The 27,855-nt window shown below is 42.1% G+C and overlaps 1 protein-coding gene across 1 annotated transcript in view; it reads left to right on the plus strand.

Moving 5' to 3' along the window:
* The first annotated feature begins 209 nt into the window (after nucleotides 1-209).
* Nucleotides 210-27,855, plus strand: part of LOC126428204 (F-box/LRR-repeat protein fbxl-1-like) — a 190,378-nt gene continuing 162,732 nt past the window's right edge. Inside the window, exon 1 of the mRNA XM_050090117.1 lies at nucleotides 210-493. Coding sequence (XP_049946074.1) covers nucleotides 365-493 — 129 coding nt within the window. The 5' untranslated portion in view covers nucleotides 210-364. The remainder of the gene's footprint in view (nucleotides 494-27,855) is intronic.

A 27,855-nucleotide genomic window follows, 5' to 3' on the forward strand; every position in this document is an offset into this window, starting at 1 on the left:
ATGTTCCATTTGTTAGGAGCTCTTCTGTTCAGTCACAAAACTGGTCTTTTGTTTATTAGGCTACAGTGTGGAACCCTGTCAGACATCTTCCAAAAGTCGAGGAATGTCAACCTGGGCACCAGTATTTGCTGCCTTCATGATCTTGTGGATTAATTCACTATAAATGGACTATACAGTTAACGAGAGTAGTTTTATGCACGAAACTTACGTCAAAGTATAAGAATTCGATCATTATGTGTTTCTCATTGTGCGCCTCTCACACTGCAGGGCACAGAATGGGAGGAGCTGCTGCGGTGTCACCTGCTCCGAGTGCGCCCACTGCAGGTGTGAGAAGACGGACAGAGAGGTCTTACGGACAGCCGGTATGATGCCACAACTCCGGACACTTACGGTGATGCGCGGTACCAGAGCTCGCATCTTACGTAAGATCTGCAGGAACTGTCTGAATCTCACAACTTTGCAGCTTCACGGCTGTCAGAAGATGAACTACTCGGTAAGTTGAACCTTCAGCTATAGTGTGAGATATAAATGAGGGGCCACTTGTGCGAGTACTGTTTTTAACCAGATGGACAATTCCTGGTTTCTGTACTTTATAGTGAGGGATTGGACGGGTTAAAAGATACGTGTGCTTCTGAGAAACAGAACGTGCACGTGATTCAAAATGTAGCAATGTGGGACCTCTCATCTTGCTTTGAGATCACTCTTAGAGTTCATACATGGTATGTTTCTTTTTTTTCATTTTTTAATTTATTTTTGGACTACAGTTACCTGTTAAAATTATATTGTAGGTTACATTTCTCGTATTATCGTTAACTAGCCTTTTCCCTGTGGCTTCGGTCACATACACTTTTGACACATATATTACACACACGTCCTCCTCTCGCTCGCTGTGTCCACTTCTTCCTCTCCCTGTCTCCCTCATCCTCCCACCTCTTCCCTACTCCCACCTCTTCCCTACTCTCTCTCTCTGCCCATCTCTTCCTCCCCTTTTCTCTCTCAGCTTCCTCCTCCTCCCTTTCTCACCGTCAGTCTCTCCTGCGCCCCCACCCCACCTTGCTCAGCTGTGCCACTGCAAGTCGTGCAGATACTACTCACATGACATGCCAGTCATGCAGGGCAGCCTACATGTCAGTGGTAAAAAACCCTTTTGTGCCCATATAACCACTCCTGTGGAAGCTAGGAAGTTCTAACTGCCATAGTGCTGAATGTGATACAGCAAGCAGCATGTCTTCCAAATTTGGGTGAAATTGATTAAGATGCAATTGACAATTTGCTTATTTCTGTAGTGTGAGAATTTTTGATGCAATGGCCAAACTCGGCAATCATGGTTAATAGAATAATAAAAAGTAGCAACCGGGATCACAAATTTGTTTTATATCTGGTGTCAGTAATTGGTTTCAGTCATTAAACCGACTTCAGACTGAGACCCCAGATGATGGAGGAGCCTGTGCCAAGCTCTGTTGTGTGATGCCTGTTGCTGTCTGGGACAGATACTACTTGATACTGGCTTCTCTCCTCATCTGGAGTCTCACTCTGAAGACAGATGTCATGTTCTCAGCTGTAATTTTTTATCATTACGGTAGAGTGTAATTAGTCTTGTCGAGGAAGCAGCTTCTCGTACAGCTTAGCTGCAGCGTGCTACCTCGGATGACAGTGAGGGAAACCAGACACGGATCAGCTCTGTGCAGCAGATTAACGACCAGGTCTTCTGTTTTTGTTTTAGGGTGCAGGGTCGTACGCACCCGTGTCAGAAATGTAGAATGTCGGTGCCAATGACGTAGGCACCCCTGACATCACGGTCAGTTCGAGAGCTGTCAGTATATGCAAAGGTACTATTGTGAATTTCCGTGTGAAGGTCGTGAAACTGAAGGTGATAGAGCGAGGCTGGAGGTAGTGACTTTAGGAAGTGAATGGAGGCTGAGGCGAACACGGGCCGCTGCGTGAAGTTGAGCTGGTGAAGGGTTCACACGCGTCAGGAAAGTGGCAGGTATTGTGAAGTTAAGCTGTCGGAGGAAGAGCCGAAAGTGAACTCCGGGAGGTAACAGAGAAAAGGGACGTGCCCCATGCTGGCGATCAAAGGAGTCATTGAAGAAGGACGCATAGGGTGGGTGGCCTGCATGGCAGACAAACGGTGTGCTTACCTGCTGAGGAGAAAGTAGGATAGCGGTAGTTTGGCAGCTTCAGCATACAGACTCTCAGCCGGTCCAGTGAATAGGTGCCAGTGACCAAACAGATGCCACAATGGTGAATAGTATTGAAACAGGATAAGAGGGACAGATGTGCAGATGCAAAAACGAAACACCCCTAGTCTAGTTTTGAATGGAAAAGGGACCGGTACAAACAGTGGAGGGTGGTTCGATCTGCTCCCCAGGAAGTACCACTGAGGACACGTACAACATTGAGGGAGTGCATACAGTGGGCTGTTAGGTAAGACACGTGAGAGGACCGAGAAAGTTTCCTATCGAGTGCGAGACCCAAGAATTTCATAGTTTCAACAAACTGAAGAGGTACAGGCCTGAGGTGCAAAGATGGCGGAAGAAACCCGTTGCGCCACAAGAAATATGTACAAACAGTTTTGTCAACAGAAGAACAAAAGCCACTGTCTGTGCTCTACAAGTAGAGACGATCGAGACATCGCTGAAGATGCTGCTCGATGAGCCGAGTCAGTGGAGAACTGGAATAGATGAAAAATCGTCGAAAAAAAGGGAGCCAAAGATGTCCAGTGGGAGTCAGGCCATTATGGGACTAATGGCGATAGCGAAGAGGACGACACTTGGGATGGAACCTCGAGGCACACTGTTTTCCCGGATAAAGGTGTCTGACAAGGCAGAACCCTCACGTACTTTGAAAACTCGGTCTTTTAAAAATTCCTGAAGGAAACGGGATATGTGGCTACCGAAGCCCCACCTGTAGAGAGGACAGAGGATACCGGTCCTCCAGCAGTTGTCGTAGGCTTTCTCCAAATCGAAAAACATGGCCACCATCTGGGAGTTCCGCAGCAAACCGTTCGTGACACGGGTGGACGAAATGAAGAGATGTTCGACTGCAACTAAATCCACAGTGTGCAATGCTTAGTAAATTGCGAGAATCATATGTTCCGTCACCTTGCAAACACAGCTGGTGAGAGAAATGGGGCAGTAGCTAGAAGGAAGGTCCTTACCGGCCTTAGATATGGGTATGACAGTGGCTTCATGCCAGAATCTGGGATGTGATGTCATCAGTCATACGACCACACCACCGCCTGAGACACTGATCCGCCGGATGTGATTCTCTCAATAAATGGAACAAAAGAATGGCTGTGTTAGCCAAAGAGTACACAGCCAGTCACAGTACTTACGCTTGCCACGAGGCACTGCTGGGCCATTTCGTGTGCAGCAGGAGAGTAATGCAGTTGTGCCAGTCTACAGTTCGTAGCCGCGCTCAGTGGTCAGCCAGTGCCGACATTAGTCATCATCTGCAGCTCAGTATTGCTGCCATCGAGTCTTTGTTGCTTCATTCCAAGTTAGTCTTCAAATTCACCGGATTCGACATTTGAGATTACAAGACATTAAGTCATCACTGCACGATTTTTGACATGTATATTATGTCATTCTACAGATGCTTAGTCTAGTCGCGCCTTCTATAATTGATGACCAACTGATCATGGACTGCAGCAAAGTTAAGTAATAACTTCTTTCTTATTTTGTACTCCTGCTAATTAATTGTGTTTTCCTGTTGTAGCTACCGAGCAGTCTTGGCATAGTTGAACCCACGTTTCCACCTCCTCGGCTACCTCATCTTCGCCACCTCGTGTTGACGGACTCGATTATGGTGGAAGATCGAGAGCCGTTGTGGGAAATGTGCCCTCTGCCCAGATGCGGTCGTACATGTTAAGCAGAAAGTGCTTGCCCTGCCCGAGCCTCCTCCACTCATTTCCGACGGATGAGAAGGCAGGAAAATGGCAGCCCAAGGTGTCGGAGATAGCAGTAGGGTCCACTGTGACATTGTCTGCTACTGTCAGGCCCGAAAATCCCAGAGATCTGTCAGAGATTGGCCCATATGGTGGGCGATGGAGTGGAATGTTAAAAGAGCTAATGAATGAAACCGAACTAGATTGTTTGCTGTCCTGAAGAAGGTGATGACACTGTGCACACAACTGTTTACAATGAATGCAGTTTGCCATTGTAGGATTACGGTTAAAAATGCAGAGAGCACGTGTCCACACACAAATTGCGTCGCGGCGCGCCTCGGTCCACCGAGGGACCGGGGGGCGCAGCGTGGTGAAGAGAAAGTGTGAGGAATGGAATGTTGTGTCACAGTAATGATAACATCTGCAAGATACTCTACCTGGTCAGCACAATGTTTGTCGAAGGTCACCAGAGAGGAGTAGAGCCTCCAGTCAGACTTAGTAAGCTGCCATTTGGGTGTGCACGTAGATGGGATAGGAGTCAGCAAACAGATATTACACGGGAAAAACGGTCACTCGATTACGTGTCAGAGAACGTACGCCTCAGACAGTGGGCGAGCTGGTCAGTGCAGAAGGGTAGCTCCAAATGGGAATAGGTGTGCGTGAAGTCTGAAAGGAACATGGGTGCTCCTACATTAAGGCAGAGGAGGTTAATTTGATTGAGAAGGTCAGCCGAGAGGTCACCTCTCCGACACATTCTGGTAGAACCCCAAAGGGGCCGATGCACATTAAAGTCACTGAGCAGCAGAATGGGGTGAGGTAGCTGCCCAATAAACTCTAGAAAGTCTGCCCCGGCGATATCAAATGACGGAGGGACATAAATGGTACAGAAGGAAAAGGTCAAGTGAGGAAAGAAAAGGCAAACTGCAACAGCTCGGAGATGGGTAATCGGAGAGGTGGATCGACTGTAAACATCATCCCGTACGAGCTACAAGGCTCCTCCACGAGGGGGAGGAGGTCAAAACAGATTGGAAAGAAATGCGAGAGCTCAAAGTGGTCGTGAGGATGCAATATTGTTTTCCCGGAGGCAGAGGACGAGTGGACACTGTGATTCTAAGAGCACCCATAAATTGTCGTCGTCGGATCGAAGAACGCAAACGTTCCACTGGAGGAGAGTCACGACGAGGAAAACACGGAGGGGTGTCACCTCGGCGGCTGCCGAGTGCCGGCCTACGTATACCTGTCACTACGGGACACGGAAGCGGGAATATCCCACTCCGTGAAGTCTACAGGAGTGTCGGCATTCTCCGTCTGTCGGCCTGCGTATTCCAGGGCAGAAAAACAGCCGAGAGTGCACACCGGCGACACAGAGTTCGGCCAGGTGAGGGTATCACGTGGGGACAGCGTCGCAGGGGAGACCGGCCGCCTCCGTTCCACTTCTCGGAGCCTTTCCGGTTGGCAGAGGAAGACTCTGATGTCGGCTGGCTGGAGGGATGTACAAAAGTCTTTGTAGGAGTGTTCCTTCTGTCCTTTATGCCTGCCGGTTGTGTAGCAGGTGGCTTAACCCTGGGAGGCGAAAATTTGTCGCACAGCTGGAGGAGGAGACGGGGACGCTACCGGGACACCGAGCAATTTCACAATCGCGGTGCTAAATATTAGGTCGGACGTCTGCACGGCCGGGTCCTCCGTAGAGTGAGAACGATACTGTAGGTGCCAGGCGGTAGGACGTGGGGTTTACGAGTAGCCGACAACTTACGAGCAGCCGGGTAATGCAGTTTTTCCTTCACTCATATCTCCCGGACAGCCGACTCGTCGAGATACGCGGGATAATCGCAGGAGGATTTGGCACGGTCGTCAGCGCTGTCGCTGCAGCGGGGAGAAGGAGGTGGGCACTCGCCCTCGTGAGTGTCACTACCGCAGGTTACACATCTGTCCGGGAGTCGACAGGACTCTCAGGTGTGGTCGTAACGGTGACACCGGTAGCAGTGCGTCGGGTTTGGAATATACAGTCTGACTGTGATAACTTCATCACCTGCTTTGATCTTTGACAGAAGAACCACTCTGTCAAAAGTGAGAAACAGAGTGCGTGTGGGCACTGAGGAGGCATCTACCTTTTTCATCACACGATAGACTGCGATGGCACTCCGATCGGAGAGGTATGTTCGGATTTCTGCCTCAGTCAGACCGTCGAGTGGTGTAGTGTAAATAACACCGCAGGAAGAATTCCGCATTCGGCGGGCCTCGACACCGACGGGATAGCCGCGAAGGAGCGGAGCTGCGAACAGTGTCACGCCTGAGAGTCAGAAGTAGCCTTCGAAAGCAAAGTGACATTGTGTAAATGAGAGCAGGAGTTCACAGGGCCAGCAGTTGCATCGACACCTTTCCGGGTAATATACGGATTTAGCGTAGTGACTGACCGTCTTCAATATGTGAAACCACATGGAACCGTGGTGCAGCTGGGAGGGTCTTTTGAATCATTGGCCTCATTCCGTTTATGTTTTGTAGACGTTGAAGGTGAAGACGATTGGCTCGTTGCGAGAAAATCCCCCACGATTTTCGGCATCTCCGACGGCGTGCTCCTTACTACTGGGGGGCACACGTCGGAAGGGGGCACACTTGCCTCAGACGATTGCTCACACTTCAGATTGCACCTCACAAACACCTAACAGACATTCCAATTGGCAATTTGAGAAGGTAGCAGCTCGGGCAATCATCTCTCCTCAGGCCCGGCCTCTACAAGGGGGTACGTGCGAACTCTACCTGTCGACTTGGGGCTGGGTTTTACACGTTACCCGTTCACGTGTTACGTGTCAGAGGCATAGGCGGTGCACGGGGAGGAAGAAGAAAAAAGGAGGACATCGAACGCCGAAACGGAGGAAGGATAGGAGAAGGGAAACAAGGAAAGGAAAAAAGAAATGAAAAACAGTGCAGAGACTGTTCTGATATTGGCCACTGAAAATGCAAAACACCTTTCCAGAAACATTCCGGACACGTTCCCCGAGGGAGAAGAAATAGAACAGTGTGAGGATATACGTGCAGCACCGAAGGGAAACTGTGCTGCAAAGACAGCGGCCTCACGGTAGCCGAGCACGGACCCGACGAAGAGTGGCGAGTCCCGTGAGGGGTTGGGAACCGGTGGTCTGGTACTTCGGTCAGCCCGAGTGTGGCTTTTAGGTGGTTTCCTGCACTCGTGTAGGGAAATGCTGGGCTGGTCCCCAATCTCCACTCGGTACAAATATCTGTAATATACGGTTAAACAAAGGACAAAGTTTACACGATCCATAGTCGTGTGGCAGCCACAGCTCTCCTCCCTGACGTTAACTGGTGACTGTGGCACCAGGAAGGGTAGCCTCAAATTTAAAATAAAAACAAAATCTGCCAAATCGTGTTAAATAGTAGTGCCTTATGATGGGGTAAATGCTAGGATAGACAGTCAGTGTTTGTGACGAAATTTTATTTTGCAGAACAACCTGATTTTTGATATTTCATAGTACCGTGCAGTCAATAAATTTCAGCATCAATAATAATACTTCCTAGGACAATGACCTGTACTGCTCTATAGTACTAAGTTCCTTAATTTAAAAAATTCTTTAATTTTTATCTAATTTTCAATAATTTAGAATGTACTTGTATTTAATTATTTAATTTTGCATGTGAACATGTAATCAGGAGTATACTGCATAAATTACACATAAAAAATAGGACATGTTTAATCAATTTACAAATGTATGTGAATTACTGAGAGACATAAGGAAATTTGTGTTAATTATATTACACTGCTTGATAAAATTATACAACCATAAATTATATGAGCCACTGAGAACCATAAGAGGCCAAAGCGTATCATCATTGATTGAGACTGTAGCATTTATTTATGCTTCTGACATCCATGAATCTTAGGCTGTGTCACGTTGTATGTATGAACAGTCACGAAAAGCTATCTCACTGGCGTCTCTGATATTCGGTTTGATGATGGTTTGCTTGAGGCCCTTGTGGTTATTAGTGTGTGTGTGTGTGTGTGTGTGTGTGTGTGTGTGTGTGTGTGTGTGTGTGTCAGTTGTACAGAAAGTGCAAAATTGCTAAGCAGGAATGGCTAATGGATGAATGCAAGGCTACAGGAGCACGCATTACTGTGGGGAAAGATAGATGCCATGTAGAGGAGCATTAAAATGACTTTCGGAGAAAAGAGAAACAGCTGTACAAATATAATGAGCTCAAGTGGCTCGCCAGTACTATGCAAAGAATAGAAAGCTGAACGGTGGAAGGAGTGTGTAGAAGGACTTTACAATGGAAATCAACTTGAAAGCAAAGGGATGATGAAGTAAATGAAAATGAGACGGGGGATCTTATTGTGCGAGAAGCATTTGTTGGAGCACTGAAGGTTGAAATAAGGCCCCTGGAGAAAATGACATTCCCTCAGAATTATTGAGATCCTTGGGAGAGTCAGCCATGACAGAACTATTCCATTGTGTGTGTACAAGGTCTGTTCAAAATATTCCAGAACATTTGTAATTTAGAGTGAAATGTGGTTGGCATCCGCGTATGCTTGTGTTTAATGTGTTTCATTGTTGTATTTCTGTTCGTTATTGTTGAGTGCTGCATTTAGTAGAATGTTGTGTTGCACAGTTTGTGAATTTCGAGATGGAAGAGCTAGAGGAGCAATGCATCTGCATTAAATTGTGCACGAAACTCAAGAAAATCTGCAGAGACACTCCAAACGATGCAGGAAGCCTACGGTGATGAGTGATTAAGTCGTACTCTGTGTTACAAATGGCTGACACAGTTTAAAAGTGGCTGGACAGAAGTTAGAGATGACCCTCATTCGGGACACCCTCCGACGTCTACCACTGACACTCGTGTCGGTAACATCGACAAAATTGTGCGATCCAGTCACAGACTGACTGTCCGAGAGATTTCGGAAGAATGTAACATTTCAATTGGACCGTGTCATGAAATCTTGACACAGCATATTGGAGTGCTATGTGTTGCCAGCAAATTCGTCCCACAGCTCGTGAGTTGAGACCAGAAAGATCTTCGCCGTGCAACCTGTGAAGGGCTCTCGCATTGCACAAATGAGAATGAGATGGTCCTTAAGAGTATCATAACGGGTGATGAGATGTGGGTCTACAGTTATGATGTTGAGACTCAGGTTCAATCTTCACAATGGATCGGGAAGGATTCTCCGACACCAAAACTAGCTCATCAGGTCAGATCAAATGTCAAAGCGACGCGGACAGTTTTCTTTGACTTTGAATGATTAGTTCATCTTCATCACGAATTTGTTCCACAGGGACAAACTGTTAACCGATGGTAGGATTGGGACGTGTTACGAAGCCCAATAAAATGTGAGAAGGAAACAGCCTGAAAAGTGGCGAGACAGTTCACGGCTCTCGCTTCGCGATAACGCGTCCACACATCTCTCCCTGTTGCTGCACGACTGTAGCACAAAAAATGAAATCACTGTGCTGCCTGATGCTCCGTACTCTCCAGACCTGGCCTCTGTGGACTTTTTTTATTTTCGAAGTTGAAATCCCTTTTGAAAGGACGAAGATCTGCAATGATAGACGATGTAAAAGAAGATTTTAAAACAGTGTTTTGCGTAATCCGTCTAGAGGCGTACCAGGACTGCTTCCACATGTAGAAACGACATTGCGAGCGGTGTTATCAATTGTGGTGGAGAGTATTTCGAAAGAGAGCGTGTAGAAATAGAAGGTAAGCATAGAAAAATTTTTTGGACAAAGTTCTAGAATTATTTGAACAGATCTCGTAAGGTGTATGAAACAGGCAAAATACTCTCCGAGTTCAAGGAGGGTGTCACGATTCCAATTCCAGAGAAGGCAGTTGCTGTACTTACAGTTGTGTATTCTACTGGACCAACGGTTTACTAAACCATTGTTGCAAAATACTGACACCGTGAGGACAAGTCAACGAATAAGTCACAAATATCAGTTTACCTTATGCTGTGTTTAAATCGTGCATACATACTTTGCCAGCAGATAGTGGCACGTGTACACATTTAGAGGCTGCAGGGAAGTGTACACGAGTAGAATAGTATGTGGTCGTGCATTTCTTGTGGGTGGAAGGGCTGTTCACAGGGGAAGTGTATCGTGAAATGGGTCCCGTGTATGTTGACAACTGTTTATCACAGAAATCTGCGTTCACTCGGATCAGGAGTTTATAAAGGGAAGGCAAAGCGTCAGAGATTGGGAGCGTGCTTGCTGTCCTGCAGTGGTTGCAACTGAAACCGAGAAGCAGTGTGTGGAGCAGATAATTCGTAACGAGTGGTATGTGGCGATCAGTGACGTAGCACGTGCTGTTGGCTGTTCGTGTCAAACAGCTTACACTATAATGGGTGAGCAGCTGAAGTTTCATAAAGTTTGTGCACAGTGGTTGCCTAGCATGGTGACTGAGGAGCACAAAATGAATATAATGGGCTTTTCTCAACAGCACCTCATTCGATACTCTGGGGAAGGAAGGAGGGAAGGAGAGGATATAGTGGCACAAATTGTTGCAGGGGTCAAGTTTTGGGTTCACCACTTTCAACCAGAGACCAAACGACCATCCACGGAACGGAAGCATTCTACCTCCTCGACAATAAAAACACTGAAGGCCATTCCGTCAGCCTGCAAGATTCTGCTCACCACGTTTTGGGACACGTGAGGGCTGTACTGGTGAAATTCCGGCCTCACGGTGAGGCACCGAATGCCGTGTCATACTGCACGAGTGTGTGGGAACTCTTGACACACCATTCACCACAAATGTAGTGATTACTCTAGATGACAGTACCTGCCCTCGTACAGAAAGACAAATACGGGACCTGTTACCAATATTTAATTGGGAATGCTTTGAACAGTTGCCCTACGGTCCCAACTTACCCTCGGAAGACTTCTTTGCTGCCAGTTATTGAAGGCTTGTAAAAAGGTGGGATAAGTGTCTGAATGTACAGTGTGAATATGTAGCAAAGTGAAACAAATTTCAGGAAGTTACTTCGATTTTTATTGCCTCTAGCCTGTTTTGCAACTTATTTATTGACACGCCATCACACTTACAGAGGTACGGGAAAACTAGTAGAAGCTGGCCTCGAGGAAGGTCAGTTTGGGTTCCAGAGAAATGTAGAAACACACAGGGCAATACTGCCCCTGAAGTTAGCTGGCATAAAATACGGGGAGTGAAAGGATATTTATGGCACGTACAGAAAGTAGACTGCAGATGTAAGAGTTTAAGGGCACGAAAGTTGCAGTGCCGTACAGTATCGATACCGTGCCAGGCAGAACGCATCCGCTGCCGTCTTGAAGCCACATCTCTGGTCGTACACGTATGTAGCACCACTGCTGAACTGGATAAGAAGACACTGCAATGAGCCAACTAGTAGTCTACGAGTGAAGGTTATAGTGGCATTTCTGTATTTTGATCATTTATAATGATTAGGCTCTGTCTAATGGAATCTCTTGGACATGCTGTACGAATTTACGTAAACAGCAGTGCCACTGTGATTGTGCGTACTTCTAATCGTATCTGCTCTCTGTCTAAGCACCCGCTATTCCATGACACCCGCCACGTGTGGATCCAACGAAAGGGAAGCAGTGCTGCAAAGCGAGGAAGATGGGGTTGTAGCCTAAACCAGGTGTTGTTCAGTCTGTTCACTGAGTGAGCAGTAAAGGAAACTGGGAATAAATTTGAAAATGGAATTAAAGTTCAGGAAGAAGAAATTAAAAGCTTGAGGTTTCCTGATGACTCTGTAATTTCTGTTAGTGTCGGGAGAGGGGTCGGAAGAGTAGGTGAACAGAACGGATAATGTCTCGAAAAGAGGATATTAGACGAACGTCGACAAAAGCAAGACAGGGTAGCAGAATATAGTCGAATTAAAATGGGCTGTGGCGAGAGAATTAGATTGGGAAATTGGACACTAAAAGTAGTGGAGGAGTTATGTTATCTGAGTAGCAAAATAACATAATTGCTGAATTAGAGAGGATGTAAAATGCAGGTTATCAATAACAAGAAAAGCATTTCTGAAAAAGAGGACTCTGTTAACATCAAATTCAAACTTAAGTGTCAGAAAGTCCACCTCTGCAACCAAACGATTAATGTTGCTGCCTTCAGTGTGGAGGTCGCAGGTTCAATTCCTGGTACCTCTTCAGATATCTTTTGAGATAGGGAGATATGGTACGGTATTCACTCAGCCCTTGTGAGGTCAAATTAAGAAGCAACAGCATCATCAGGATTCATCTGGTGGCTACAACGGCTGGAGCAATTGTCAGCATGCCGATCACACGTTCCACCGTCGTAGACCGCTCCTCGTAGTGCCTTTTAGGCAGCAGTTGGCCAGCCAGAACAGGCCTAAGGCCTAATCCATGAGCGGTGTTTACGTTTATGTTAGGAGACCTTTCCTGAAGGTACTTGTGTGGAGTCTACACTTGTATGTAATTGGGACGTGATTGATAAGCAATTCAGACAACAGTAAAACAAATCCTTTTGAAATATGGTGCTACAGAAGAAAGCTGAAGGTTAGATGAGTAACTGACAAAGAGGTACTCTGTGAAATAGAGGTAACATAGATTTAGGATTGTCTGACAACAATGCTCTCACCATTGAAATCCCTTTAAGGTCAAACGACGATAAAGGTATAAATAATATTTACAAAAGAAACTTCTCTGTGGACAGCTGTCATCTGTTCATAAGTATCTTAGAAAAGAAAAACTGCTTAGATGTTATGAAACAAACAAGTACAGATGAGGCATATAGTGTATTTTCATCGAATTATCTGATGAACTTTGATATGTGTTTCCCAAAGAAACTGACCAGAATCAAGTCTAATGGACACGTAAAGTCAGGTTCTCGGATGACTCTTGGCATTAATAAATCGTGTGAAAAAATGAAAAAACTCAATTCAGATTTGAGGGAGTGTGCAGATACTGATTTTATAGAATATGTCAAAACGTATAGGAAAATATACTGCCGAGTAATTGCAAATGCAAAGTTAATAAGTAATGACATGGAAATAAAACAGTCCAGAAATAAAACTAAAATAGCATGGGAAATTGTGAGAAAGGAAACTGGGGTACCTATCAAAGATAAGGAAATTATTCTAAAAGATGAGGAGAATAAAATGTTAGATAAATATGCCATGCCCAGTTATATAAATAATTACTTTTTAAATATACCCCAGACATTAAGCAGGAATTTTTGGGAGCAGATGAGGAGAGCAGCACCCAAGGCACCCAGCAGTATGACGGCAGTCCCAACATATGAAAAGGAAGTTTTAAAAATGATTAAAAGTCTCAAGTCCAACATGTCAGCTGGAGTAGTTGAGGTGTCAATAATAATAGCAAAGAAAACAGCTAATCAAATAGCGAAACCATTGGTGCACGTAGCAAACGTGTCAATGGCTGAGGGAGTGTTTCCACAGAAACTGAAAATTTCTAAAGTCGTCCCGCTGTTGAAAAAGAGAATTAAGCTTAAAATAGAAAACTACAGACCTGTCTCACTTCTCCCAACTTTCTCAATGTGTGACTCTGTATTTCATTTGTATCTGTAAAACCTTAATCTTAATATCCACAATCTGGTAAACAGTAATCAGCACAGTTTTCAAGCTGGGAGAAGTACCGAAACAGCTGTACTGGAATACACAAAAGAAATAATCAGTAAATTGAGAGAGGGAAAAAGTGTAGTTGGATTAAATCTAGATCTGTCAAAAACCTTTGACACTGTTGACCACAGCATACTTTTGGAAAAACCTGAAGCTATAGGTATTAGAGGACCGGTAAAAAAGTGGTTTGAGTCGTATCTGGAAAAGAGGATGCAGGTAGTTGAAATTACAGCACCAAATATTAACCAAAAAATTAAACTAAGGTCAGGTCCAAGGGAGGTCACTGTAGGAGTACCCCAAGGAAGTGTATTAGGCCCTTTGCTATTCCTCATTTACATTAGTGATATCCGGGTGTCAGAGAGAAAAGCTAGAATCGTGTTATTTGCTGATGATACTAGTTTAATAGTTAGTGATATGAAGCAGTCATTGCACAGTGCTGTGGACCATGTCCTACAAGATATACAAAAATGGTTTGGTGCAAACAAGCTAACAGTGAATGAAAAGAAAACTAATTATGTGCAATATGGAAAAATAAGTGAACATGATGACCTAAATGCCACCATGGAGGACAAACAACTTGAGTACAGTGTGCAAAATTCCTGGGTATGCACAGTGATGAGAAGATAAACTGGAAGGACCATTTGGTGAGCTTAGCACTAAAACTAAATTCAGCATGTTTTGTACTTAGAATAATTTCAAGAGTTTGTAGTAATGACTGTACCAGATTAGTATATTTTGGCTATTTTCAGTCCATTGTGTCGTATGGGATAGTATTCTGGGAAAAAATAAATTGTCGTCTAAATGAGACTTTCAAATTGCAAAAATGCGCTATTCGGATAATGAGCCAGAGCCCACCTCAAACACATTGTAGGCCCCTTTTTAAAGCATTGAAAATTTTAACAATTCCATAATTATACATTCTGAAATTTCTGTTGATGATCAAAAGAAATCAGGACAAAATTAAAACCAATACAGACTATCATAATTACGATACACGGCAATGTAAAGATCTCCCCTTACAAGCTGTAACAAGGACCCGAAGTCAGAAACATGTTTGTAATCAAGGCATCAAACTTTTTTAATGCACTACCAAAACATATCAAAGAGCTGGAAAATGAGGATAAATTTAAAACTGTTATAAAGAGTCACATGCTTGACAAATGTTGATACAGTGTAAGTGAATTTCTAGGCTCAACTGTATTAGAATATAAAGAACCACATGCTTGACAAATGTCACTACAGGATAAGTGAATAGCTCTGCTCAACTGTATAAGAATATATGATATCATAAATGTGACAAATGAAATCACAACATCAAGGAATAGGTCTGTTAAGCACATAAGAAATTATGTTATAAAAACACTTATTAGTTGTATATTGTATTAAACATAAGATAGATTCATATGAATTCAGCATAGAAAAACATTTTGTTAAGATATTATATAGTTGAAATGTATCCTGACAAATCCTATATCACAAGTGCGATCATTGGGATGATAATAAATAAATAAATAAATAAATAAATTGGGGGGAAAATAACTCCCTGGCACAATATGGCTAAAGGAAGGAGTAGCTCGATACAGCACAATCTGCGGCATTGAGGAGTAATTAATTTGGTGGTGAAGGGAAGTATATTTGATTATAATGCTTTACTTGGACTGAAGTTCAAAATACTTTTCAGTTACTGGTGCCTGCTATATGAAGCGGACTTTGAAGGAATATGAGGAAACTCTGTACACCATAATAAATCTCCATTTCATCGCAATAATATAATAGTTTTGTTGTAATACTTCCTTCTTTTGTTTACCCACCTCAGTGTAGAAAACTATTAGTAGATCAGTTTTCTTGGATTTAGTAAAATAATTTGTTGTTATTTTTAAGTCAAAGACAACTACCACTCATTGCTGTAATAAAAGGCTTATTACATTCTCTGAGTTTCTAATTGCAATCTTCCATTTGGGCTAAATGGGTCTTTAATGCTTATTTTCCATATAACTTCCCAAACTCTGTGCAAAATAAATAAAAATACCCAGTTGCAAATTTTTTTAAATTGTGAATAATTCCTCTCACTACAGATAATGTGATATTGTGAATTGTGATAATTGTGATAATTCCTCTCACTACTCACTATGAATCTACATTATACATTCACAAATCATTTCCTATGATGAACAGGTGGAAAATAATTCTACTGGCAATAGGCAATAACTGAACATTTTCTTAATATAAATTACACGGTACAGTTACAGAGCCGTCAACTTTTTTTTATTGACTATACAGCTGCCGTGTTCTCACCTTTGCTGATTGTCAGCTAAAAAATCGTGGTGCCTGGTGTTGCATCAGATGAGAAAGATGATACCACACTGTCAGTATTGTAAACTCCACAGGAAATGGAGAATGAGAAAACATTTGAGTAAATGTATCGAAAAGAAACTAAACTAAACTATGCCCGAACAGGCCGTGAAGGCACAACGGTACCAACCGGCTGCCGTGCCGTCCTCAGCCCACAGGTGTCACCGGATACAGAGGGAGACGTGGTCAGCACACTGCTCTCCCGGCCGTACGTACGTTTAAGAGACCGGAGCTGCCACTTCTCGATTGAGTAGCTCCTCAGTTTGCCTCGCGAGGGCCGAGTGCACCCCGTTTGCCGACAGCGGTCGGCAGATCGGATGGTGACCTGTCCGAGTGCTAGCCCGGCCCGACAGTGCTTAACTTCGGTAATCTGGTGGGAACAGATGTTACCACTATGGCAAGGCCACTGCCAAATGTATTGAGATGAAGCTAACGTAAATGCTGTGAAGTATAAAATTATTAATGTTTGCCTGATGTCATTTGGGCAGGGAATGTTAGTAAGACTACATATTTTAGAGGCAGACCAGAACTTAATTATAGGAAAGAAGGAAAGACATTCAAACAAGTGTAGGCTGAGTGGTTATTCAGAGATGAAGAGGCAGACAGCTGCATCAAACTAGGCAACTCGTACAAATCTCTGGATGTAAGAATTTGTAGGGAAATTGAACTGAACTGTTTTGTAGCCTCTGCCATAGGTAAACAGGTGGCAGACTTTGGTTCATTGGTAGAACACTAAGAAAATAGAATGAGTGCACAAAAGAGATTGCTTGCAAAACACTTCTGCAATCCATTCTAGAATAATGCTCAGGTGTGTGAGACCCATACCAGACAAGACTGATAGGGAATATTCAGAGGATAGAAAGAAAGGCAGCCCAAATGATCACAGGCTTGTCTGACCCGTGAGAGAGTGTCACAGATATACTGCGGATACTGAATTGACAGACTCATCTACATCTACATCTGCATCTATACTCTGCAAACCACGGTGAGCTACACGGCGGAGAGTATGTCCCGTTTTACCAGTTACTGGGGTTTCTTCCTGTGACATTTGTGTATGGAGCATGGGAAGAATGATTGTTTAAATGCCTCTGTGTGTGCAGTAATTATTCTAATCGTACCATCGCGCCACCTCTGTGAGCAATACGTAGGGAGTTGTAGTACATTCCTAGAGTAATTATCTAAAGGCAGCTCTTGAGGGATCATTAACAGAGTTTGTTGGGATAGTTTACATTTATCTCCAAGAGTCTTCTGGTTCAGTTCCTTCAGTATCTTTGTGACAGTCTCCCACAGATTAAAAAACCTGTGACCATTAGTGTTCCCCTTCTCTGTATACATTAATATCCCCTGTCAGTCCTATCTGGTACGGCTCCTACCCACTGGAGCAATATTTTAGGATAGGTCACACGAGTGATTTGTAAACAATCTCTGTTGTAAACTGATAGCACTTCCCTAGTATTCTACCAATAAACTGAAGTCTACTACGTGCTTTATCCATGACTGAACCTATGTGATTATTCCATTTCATGTACCTACAAAGCATATACAAGCACCTGGTTGTAGAGATGGCTGATTCCAGCAGTGACTCATTGGTATTTTGGTCATAGGTTACTACATTTTTTTCATTTTGTGAAGTGCAAAATTTTACATTTCTGAACATTTAGAGCCAGTTGCCATACTCTGCATCATGTTGAAATCTTATCAAGATCTGACTGAATATTTATGCGGTTTCTCTCAATTAGTACTTCATTATAGATAGCTGAATCATCTGCAAAAAGACTGGTTTTACTATTCATATTGCCTACAAGTCATTAATATACAACATGAACAGCAATGGTCCCTGGTGCACAGCCAAAGTTACTTCTACATCTGATGATGGCTCTCCATCCGAGATAACAGGCTGCACTCTCCCTACCAAAAAGTCCTCAACCCAGTCACAAATTTCATTTGATACCCATATGATCATACTTTTGACATTGCAGTACTAAGACAATTGCTTTTTGGAAATCGAGAATCACTGCGTCTACCTGGTTGCTTTGATCCAAAGCTTTCAGTATGACATGTGAGAAAAGTGCAAATTGGGATTTTCACATGATCAATTTTTTAAAAAACCGTGCATCACTTCTACAACGCTTCTTGTAGATGAGTGTGACCTGTGCCATTTTTCAAAAATTCGGCACGGCTTTTTGTTCGAGGATCTACGATAGATTGTAGTGAGGAGAGGGGTTAACTTGGCTGCAAATTCAGCAGAGAATCTGACAGGAACTCCATTGGGCCCTGGAGCTTTGTTTAGTTTTAACAATTTCAGCTGTTTCTCAGCACCATTGACACTAACACTTATTTAATTCATCTTTCCAGTGGTTTGAGGATTAAATTGGAGCAATTCTCCTGGGTTTTCCTTTGTAAAGGAACATTTGAAAATTGAGTTAAGCATTTCACCCTTTCATCTACATCTACATCATACTCTGCAAGCCACCTAATGATGTGTGGTGGAGGGTACTTTCACTACCACTTTTTGACCCTGCAACCCTGTTCCAGTCCTGAATAGTGTGTGGGAAGATTGATTGTCGGTAAGTCTCTGTATTGGCTCTAATTTCTTGAATTTTCTCCTCGTGGTTAATACACGGGATGTATGTCGGGGCGAAGTAATATGTTGTCGGACTCCTCCTGAAAAGTGCTGTCCTGAAATTTCAATAGGAAATCTCTCCGTGATGCACAATGCCTCTCTTGTAACATCTACCAGTGGAGTTTGTATAACATCTCTGTAATGCTCTCTCGCCAGCTAAAAGATCCCGTGATGAAATGTTCTGCTCTTTGTTGGATCTTCTTTATCTTCTCTACCAGTTCTACCTGATAGGGATCCCAGATAGATGAACAATACTCAAGAATCAGATGAACAAGTGCCTTATAAGCCACTTCTTTTGTGAATGAGTTATATTTCCTTAAGATTCTTCCGATGAATCTGAGTCTTGTGTCTGCTTTTCCCAGTATCTGTTTTATATGGTCATTCCACTTAAGGTCACTCTGGATAGTTACACTTGGATATTTTATGGCAGACACTGTCTCAAGGTGTTTGTCATCAATAGTGTAGCTGTACAGTAATGGATTTCTTTTTCTATGTATGCGCAAGATGTTACATTTATTTATGTTCAGGGTCAACTGCCAGAGTCTGTTCCATTCATCAATTCTCTACAGGTTGTTCTGCAAATTCTTATTATCTTCTGATGTTGCTACTTTGGTATAGACAACTGTGTCATCTGCGAATAGCCTTAAAGAGCATCCGATGCTTTCTTCTAAATCATTTATGTATATTGTTAACAGCAACGGTCCTATCACACTTCCCTGTGGTACTCCGAATATTACCTTTACACCTGTCGATTTAGTTCCATTAAGAGCAACATGTTGAGTTCTGTCTGCAAGAATGTCTTGAATCCAATTGCAGGTCTGCTGTGATACTCCGTAACCACATATTTTTTTCATTAAATGGCAATGAGGGACGGTGTCAAATGCCTTACTGAAATCAAGGAACACGGCGTCAACCTGAGCACCATTGTCCACTGTGCTGTGGATCTCATGGAGGAATAGAGTGGGCTGAGTTTCACAGGATTCCTATTTGTGGAATCCATGTTGATTTTTATAAAGGAGATGTTCATTTTCCAAAAATGTCATAATTCTTGAGCATAAAACATGTTCCATAATTCTACAACAGATTGACATCAATGATATACGTCTGTAACTGTGTGGATCTGTCTTACGGCCTTTCTTAAAAACGGGAATGACCTGCCTTTTTCCAGTTGTTAGGTATTTTTCATTGCTCAAGCGATCTGCAATAAATTACTGCTAGAAGGGGAGCAAGTTCTTTTGCATAATCTTTATAGAATCTTATAGGTATCTCATCTGGGTCTCAAACCTTTCCACTATTAAGCTATTGTAGCTGCTTTTCAGTTCCGTGATCAGTTATCTCAATATCTGCCACTTCGATGTTCGTACGATGATTGAAAGTCCACGGTGAAGCAGCTTCAGAAGACCGAATTCAGTATTTTGGCCTTCTCTTTGTTATCTTCCATTTTGGTGCCAGTGTGGTCACCAAGAGAATGAATAAATGATTTTGACCCACTTACTGATTTTACATACAACCAAAATCTCGTAGTCTTCGTTGATCCATTATGGACGCTGGCATGAACTTCCTGATGCGATAATTTACCAACAGCCGTATGTATTGTAGAAATTTATTTTATTTTATGAAATTCTATGTGCTATCAGTTTCGGCATTACATTGATGCCATCTTCAGGCCCCACACGTCATAGTCGTAAAATTGCTATACACGGAGGGAGCCATATAACTGGATCCGTGATTCAAATCATTGTGCAACAGCTCTTGGTGGCCAGGCGACACAGCCTCTCTTAGGGTTTTTTCTCAGATTTGTTGACAATGTCTTACTTTCAAAATCATTGAACGCTTCTCTCATTGCTCTCCTTACACTCATTTTCGCTTTGTTCAGCTTTTGTTTGTCACCTAGGTTTTTACTTCTCTTGAATCTGAGTTGAAGTGCTCTTTGTTTATGTAGTGCTTTTCTAACATGACTATTACACCATGGTGGATCTTTTCCATCTCTTAAAACATTACTCATAACATACTTGTGTAGGGCATATTGAACGATGCCTTTGAATTTTTTCCATTTGTTCTCCACATCTTTGTCCTCATCACCGAATATTTGATACTAACTGCTGAGATATTCTGAAATTTATATCCTGTCACCATTGCTGAGCAAATATGTCTTCCTACCTTTCTTAACATTCCTTGTAGGACCCGTCATCATAGATTCTGTCACAGCCTTGTGATTACTGATACCTTTCTCTGCGTTAACTGATTTTATAAGTTCAGGTATGCTTGTTGCCAGGAGGTCTAAAACGTTATCCTCTTGAGTTGGTTCTCTAACTATCTACTCAAAGTAATTTTAGGGCAAGACATCCAGGACAATGGCTCATGATTCTCTGTCTCTGGCACCACTTTTGATGGCATAACACTTCCAATCTATACCTGGCAAGTTGAAGTCACCCCCTATTACAGCGGCACAATCAGAAAAATTACTAATGATATTGTGCAGGTTCTGTCCGAAGCATTCTACAACTACAGATCCTGACCCAGGTGGTCTATGAAAGCATTGGATAACCATTGTTGACCGTTATTTGATACTCAATTTCACCCAGATTAATTAACATTCAGAGTCCGTGGTAACCTCACTAGACATTATCGAATTTTTTACTGCAATATGCACGCTGCCACCATTGGCGACTAACCTATCCCTAGGATAAACATTCCAGTCTGAACTTAGGATTTCATTGTCACTGATGTCTGGTTTCAACCAGCTTTCTGTTCCCAATACTAACTGTGCAATGCCACCTTCAGTAAGCGATACTAATTCTTGGACCTTTCCTGGGATGCTCCTGCAGTTTACTAAAATCATATTAATCTTTCTATCTCTGATCTGCGAGGACCAAGAATCTCCGTGGTTGCTGTGGTTGATTTGACATGCAAATCATCTTTGCTCCCAAGGGAGGAGTTCTCTAACCTGAAACAGCTCCGTGTGCACACCACACGTACTCCACTACTCTAGTAGCCGCATCCCGCATTTATAGTTCAATTCTTTTATCTTGGCGGCTTGCGCATGCCCTCCCAGATGCGGGAGGTTGCTGCGTTGCCAGTTGCAAACGACGTACACGCCAAGAGAAGCAGCGCCAACTTACGTTTAGGCGGGAGCGCGCAGTTTATGAAGTAAAGCCACCACGGCCGCACTAACCCTTTCGCTGCTAAGAGACGTGCTCCCCGCATTCCGTTTAACAAAAGTCCTGGAGTACTCTAAAATATCAAGCAAAATACCGACAAACACTGTTGGTATGACTACGAATTGCTCACATTTCATCGAAGTACAATAGGAAATAAACAATTACCGCTTTTCTTTATTGCAAAAAAGCGGTTCGTGAGAATGATACAAACACCTTTCCTTGCTATCACCTGAATTAGGAGGCTTATTGCTTGTTTGGCTTAATTAATTAATAGAATATGAAGCAGTTGGTATAAAGAATGCTTTTTCCAAACTTTCTATAAAAAAAAGTCTGCTATCAAGACTTTGCTTTTGTTCGATTACTTTATATATGACTGAACGTTTCTAAAACTTAAGACACTCGTCCGTGCTCTGCACTGCAGTCGAGTTCTGGCAACGTCGTTCTCTGTTCATCGGCTGACTGTGTTTTGTGACGTCAGATGCGCAGAAAGAACCTAAACTTGCCCGCCGTCGTAAATGACGCGCACTTTAGTGCACGCCTGACCTATTAATGGGAACCTTAAAATTCTGCACCCGATAGCGGAGGTCGTGAAATTTGCATCCGATACTGCCACAGAGCCGTCTGAGCCTCTGGTTTAGATCTTCCACTCTGCTCCAAACCGGAGGACCACGATCGACCCTGGGTACGATGCTACAAATAGACAGCTCAGCCTGCAACCTGCGTGCAAATTCTGAGGCAGTGGCTACCTTCGCCTTACACGCTTAATTACGGTTATATCTGTTATTGGTTGCTGATTTTTAAGTACTTTGTCACACACAATGATGATGGTTAACATTCACAACAATCCTAACTGCAATCGACGGTCGTTATATAAAGGCACATTTGCATGCCAAGCGTGAGTTTCCTCGGAAACGCGAAATATTAATTAAATAAATAATCAGTGACAAATAAATAAAGCCTATGGCACACAACTGCAGCGCTGTGTCGCTGATAAAACAAAAGCACAATTACGTTACTCTTATGTTTGATTAAGAAAGAGAGAGCTCTGGTTGAAGTGGTGCGAGAAGCACGTATTTTATTTTATTGTCTGGCACACCGCCATATTTCATGTTATAGAAGAATACTGCGAGTTGCAACCACACTAGGCACTCGATTCTGTAAAGAATTTATATTTATAAAAGTAAGTAGGATTATGAACTGTAGGCTTATTCATTGAATATATCTGATTTAACCAACTGTGTAACTTTTTTATGTTTAGTAGACAATCACCTCTGTACGACGTATTGGCATGGCTGGCAAATTATTGTAATATTGAGATTTAGATTATGAGTCTGCACCTACCGCAGCAGTCTTTGGAAACGATTTAATTACGAAGTCCGATTATTCAGTTTTATTTCACGGTCAACTACGAGTAACATTGCCTTTACGAAAAAGCCATTGTCAAGCGTCTGATAACGAATAATTAAACGTCCACGTTCCAGATAAGCAAATACAATTGCAATCACAATCACCATCATACAGATAGAATAATTAACATATTTAAAATAACATTTTTTTTAAATTTATTTTATTTATTTTATATTGGCGACCGTGACACGACTTGTTATTTTGTCATTTGTTACATTGTTCTCTTTGTTTCATGTAAAAAATCAACTTTCTGGACCTGGACGTCAATGTATGAGAGGTAACAAAATCTGAAGATATTTTCCAATTCTGAAATTTTGCGGGAAGACGCAATGAAACTTCCAGCAAAATAAGGTAAGACGCAGCATCTTTGCATTGGTAGGCTTGACCAGACGTATAATTCAGTGTATTAGCTTTTCAGTAAATTCTGTAGTGTTTCTTTTCTGCATAACAGTTTCAGTGATAAATTTCATTCTCAGTACTTTTCCCTAAACAATAACGTATGCAACAATACCAATACGTGAGTGTACAATATGGCCGACTTCTGTACGATATCATGTAACATGGCCAGCAGCCATTACCAATAATCTCAAATTCAGTTTATATTTTTAAATTAAAAGACAGCCATTGTTGCTACGAGCGATTCATGCTCAACTACATTTTATTTTAAAATCAGTGTCAAAAATTTTCTTGAAACATATATCACGTGTGGCATGGTAATAACTAGAAAACAATACGCAAAAATGGAACAGCAAGGACGTACTATTCAGACGCAATCCGACTCGGACGTGAGACAAGTGTTAGAAAATGACTTTATGACAGCAACCGGTAGTGACGATTCATCAAACATTGACGCAAGTGTTGACGAAAATTTTGACGATAGGCCGTCCACTACAAAAATTTCAAAATCTCAATCAGAGTCCATGTTAATGCATGACGTCACGTCTAATGACGCGGCGGGGGCAGAGACCTTGCAAACGGTAAACATTGCCGACATGTTACAAATGCTAATGAAACAAAACGCCGAAAACATGGCAACCTTAAAGGCACAATTAGAGACACAAAATGAACAGTTAAAAACACAAAATGACGAAATCAAATCTGATCTCATAGCAATCAAGATAGGTAATGACACTTTGTGTAAACGTGTGGAACTTATAGACGCCACACTGACCAAACAGATGACCGAACTCAGTACTAAATTTTCCCAGCTCAATATGAGACAAGAAAAGACTACAACTGACGTAGCACTTTTACAGACACAAGTAAAAAACCTTAATGTCACGTGTGAAGTTCTTACTGAACAAATTCAAACATATCCTTCAGTACATGACAATCTTGAAAAACGAATTACTGACGTGCAGAATAAATTTGACAATGTTGAACAACACCTGACTGACATCTTACAATCAGATGCCACAGCTCATTTTCAAAATATTAATAAAGAATTTCATGATTGGGTTGAGAACAAAGACAAACATTTTGATAGATGCTTACGTGAAAATTTACCAACAATTGTGCACGACTCCGTAGCGCAATACATTACTAATAACAAACAGCTGATCAGTGACGCAGTACAATCCGTCACTGCACCCATGAGACAATTCACCGATCAACTACAGTCTGAATGTAACGAAAATATCAGTCAAAATGTACAGTTCAGAAACCAATATACATTCGAGTATGATACACACATTCCGCACACGACAAATACACAAGAACAAAACACACCACGACTACAACACATACCACGATGTGGAAACACAAACACAAGCTATTATCATGGTAAACCACAGCAACATTATCGTAATTACTCGCCAGCTGAACATACCAGTAATTACAGTGGAATAAATCCATATCACAATGCGAAGGAAGATGAAAGCTTAATGAAACACAGGCAATTTCAGATTTTTATCCCAGAAAAACGAACCATTCATCCGGTGATTTTTCTTAAATCTTTTAGTAACGCATTTCCACGCACTTGGAGTGACCGGAAAAAGATTTCATATATAGTCGGTTACATCCAAGGCGATGCAGCTGTCTGGGCATACAGTCAAGCTGACGTATGTACCACGTACAGTGAGTTTGAGCGTGCTTTTCTGAACAAATTCTGGTCGCAATCCGTCCAGGAGCGACTCAGAAGACAAATTTTAGAACCTGAAACTTTTAACAGTAAAAATGGTAACTTACGCAGATATTTTGAAAAATACTTGAACATGGGACATTTTTTAGACGAACCAGTCGCAACGCGTGATATACTCCGAGCGTTGAAGGCCAAATTGCCTTTCAACATTAAGGAAAAACTTCTACATATCCCGGATGACGATTCAGATTATTTTTTAACAGCTTTAGATTCGGTTGACATGTTACTTGAAGATCAGCGCTTCGCGCGGCAAAACAGCAGCCACAATGTTTACACTAGTGGTATGCAAAACATGCAGGCTTGCCAACACAATTCTGGCGCGCCCACAGTTGGATACGCGGTACAACAAAAACAGCAAACTCACATGCCGTCTCAGTACGGAAATCAAAATCAACACGCGTATTCCAATACAAACAATAGTTACAACAGTAATAACATTTCATGCGGCAATCCATACAAAAGGCACCACGGTAATAACTACAATGGTAACAATGGATACAAAGGTAATAACAAAAACACAAACAGAAATAGAAATAATAATAACTACGAGCCAAGACAGCATCAAGGTTGGACTCTTAACGATCAGTACTTTCATTCAAACTCTGCTTTACCACAGCAGCCACCAGGTCAAAATTGGAGCATACCTTATGACCGACAGGTAAGTTATAATGCGCAACAGCAACAACAACCGCAAAAGTTTGGAGATCATAATAGGCAATATCCGAATGTGAATATAATAGAAATGACACCTGATGCACAACCTCAATCTGTGTCAGTACCTAGTACAAATGATAATCCAACAAACTAGAAACAGTCACTACTTTGCCCCAGGTCGTGGCTGAAGAATTCTTGGGGAGCGACTTCAATGTTAATCAGTTATTCGACACCACACTTGAACAACAGAATAATGATATGCCGAGTAATTCTAAACAAAAACTACCTGTTTTATTTATAAGATACAACCACAATAACAATATATCAGATGAACTTTTACAAGACAGTACACAATATCGTTTAAACACAAATGAAATTGTTTTAGCATCTACTACTGGTGTAGTAGGTGGGATTCCAACTACTATTATCCTAGATACAGGTGCAGCTGTGAGCGTTTTGTCTTTTAATTTCTATAAAAAGATGTGTGAATTGGAATCTGTGCCTGAGTTTCCTGCCCAAAACTGTAAAATAACTACTGCACTAGGTAATAAGTCATGTAGGGTTACGAAACAAACATCACAGAAACATAATAAAAAGAAAACAAAAATTCGAGGTAGGAATGCTTGTACTACTTCGTACTCATCATAAATCTGTAGCACTCAAACGACGCAACGCTAAGTGGCGTCTGCTATATGAAGGACCTTATATAATTGTTAACATACCGCATCCTGGTGCGTATCTGTTACAACATCCTAGAACTAACAAAATTATTGGGCTATACGCACACCGAGATCTTAGAGCATTTCATGCTGAATAATGTCAAAGTCACACCCATCAAAATATTGCTAAGCAACTCGAAAAACTCTGTTGTTACAACACAGATAATAAGTAGTATAGAAATTTTCATTTCAGCGGTTCCAGTGACGCAGTTGAAGACAGAAGAACTCTTCTTTCAGCGCGCGCCTCCACCTGAAAGACGGAATATTAAAGTAAAATTTATGATTACGTAGCGGTGGATGACATATTAATTTTTCACGGAACATTTGTTACTGAAGGTACCACTGACTTGGTGTGACATCTGACGAACTGACAGACGTCATCTGTGAAGCGATCTTTTACTTTGAGAAATAGATTAGACACACATCTCTCAACACGAAAAGCATCTATCAGTAGTCAAGGCCACACAGACACTCTACACACACGCACAAAACGCGAGGAATCGAACATTTTCTCTCTCTTACTCTTTTGAATATTTATTGAGTAGTGAAAACGCCTGGTCTTGCCCACTGATGTAATGAATGTTGTGTCTAACCTATCTTAATTTCAGATGACATCACAAAAAACATTGATAATATCCCAGCAAAACTGCTAAAGAGGATGTAAATATCTGCAATTCATGTAATCAAATGTGACACAATGTAATAACCTATAGCGATGTAATGATGATGTAAACATGTTTATGTGCAACTATATTATGTTTATGCTAAGAAAATATGTGACGTGTGTATGTATAATTACTTATTTTTTTAACTGATGTATAGTGTAACGGTTACTATGTAAAAATTTGAACAAAACGAGTGCCAAAAAGACATTGCATAGTGAACCACTGTTTACGGACATTAACGAACATTACTAACTCTGCAACTACGCGGAAACCTATGTGAAAGAAACTGTTAATGCCGTTTATTATGCAGCGTATCTATGTGAACGCGATGAACGATTTCCTTGATTAATAACTACGAACATTTAAGTGAGCTATATTCAGCAAAAAAAAAAAAAAAAAACTGAAAATGTGAAGTGCATAATTCGTGCATCGTCTAGTGATATTACTACAGTACCCAACTTCAAGATGTTAACTGGATTAAATGGACACAAAGTGCCTGTCCAGAAAACAACACGACGGGTGGAAGAATTTTGGTTGGAACTTCAGGGAATGAAATGTTCTCGAAATGTGACGGACACTCTTACCTGGATTGTCCAAGGATCGATGCCAGCTATGTGCCGTCCGAGGTTCTGCAACCAAGCTTCCACGGAATGTAAAAAACG

This window comes from Schistocerca serialis, chromosome 12, assembly GCF_023864345.2.
Source record: "Schistocerca serialis cubense isolate TAMUIC-IGC-003099 chromosome 12, iqSchSeri2.2, whole genome shotgun sequence".
Taxonomy (NCBI): Eukaryota; Metazoa; Arthropoda; class Insecta; order Orthoptera; family Acrididae; genus Schistocerca; species Schistocerca serialis.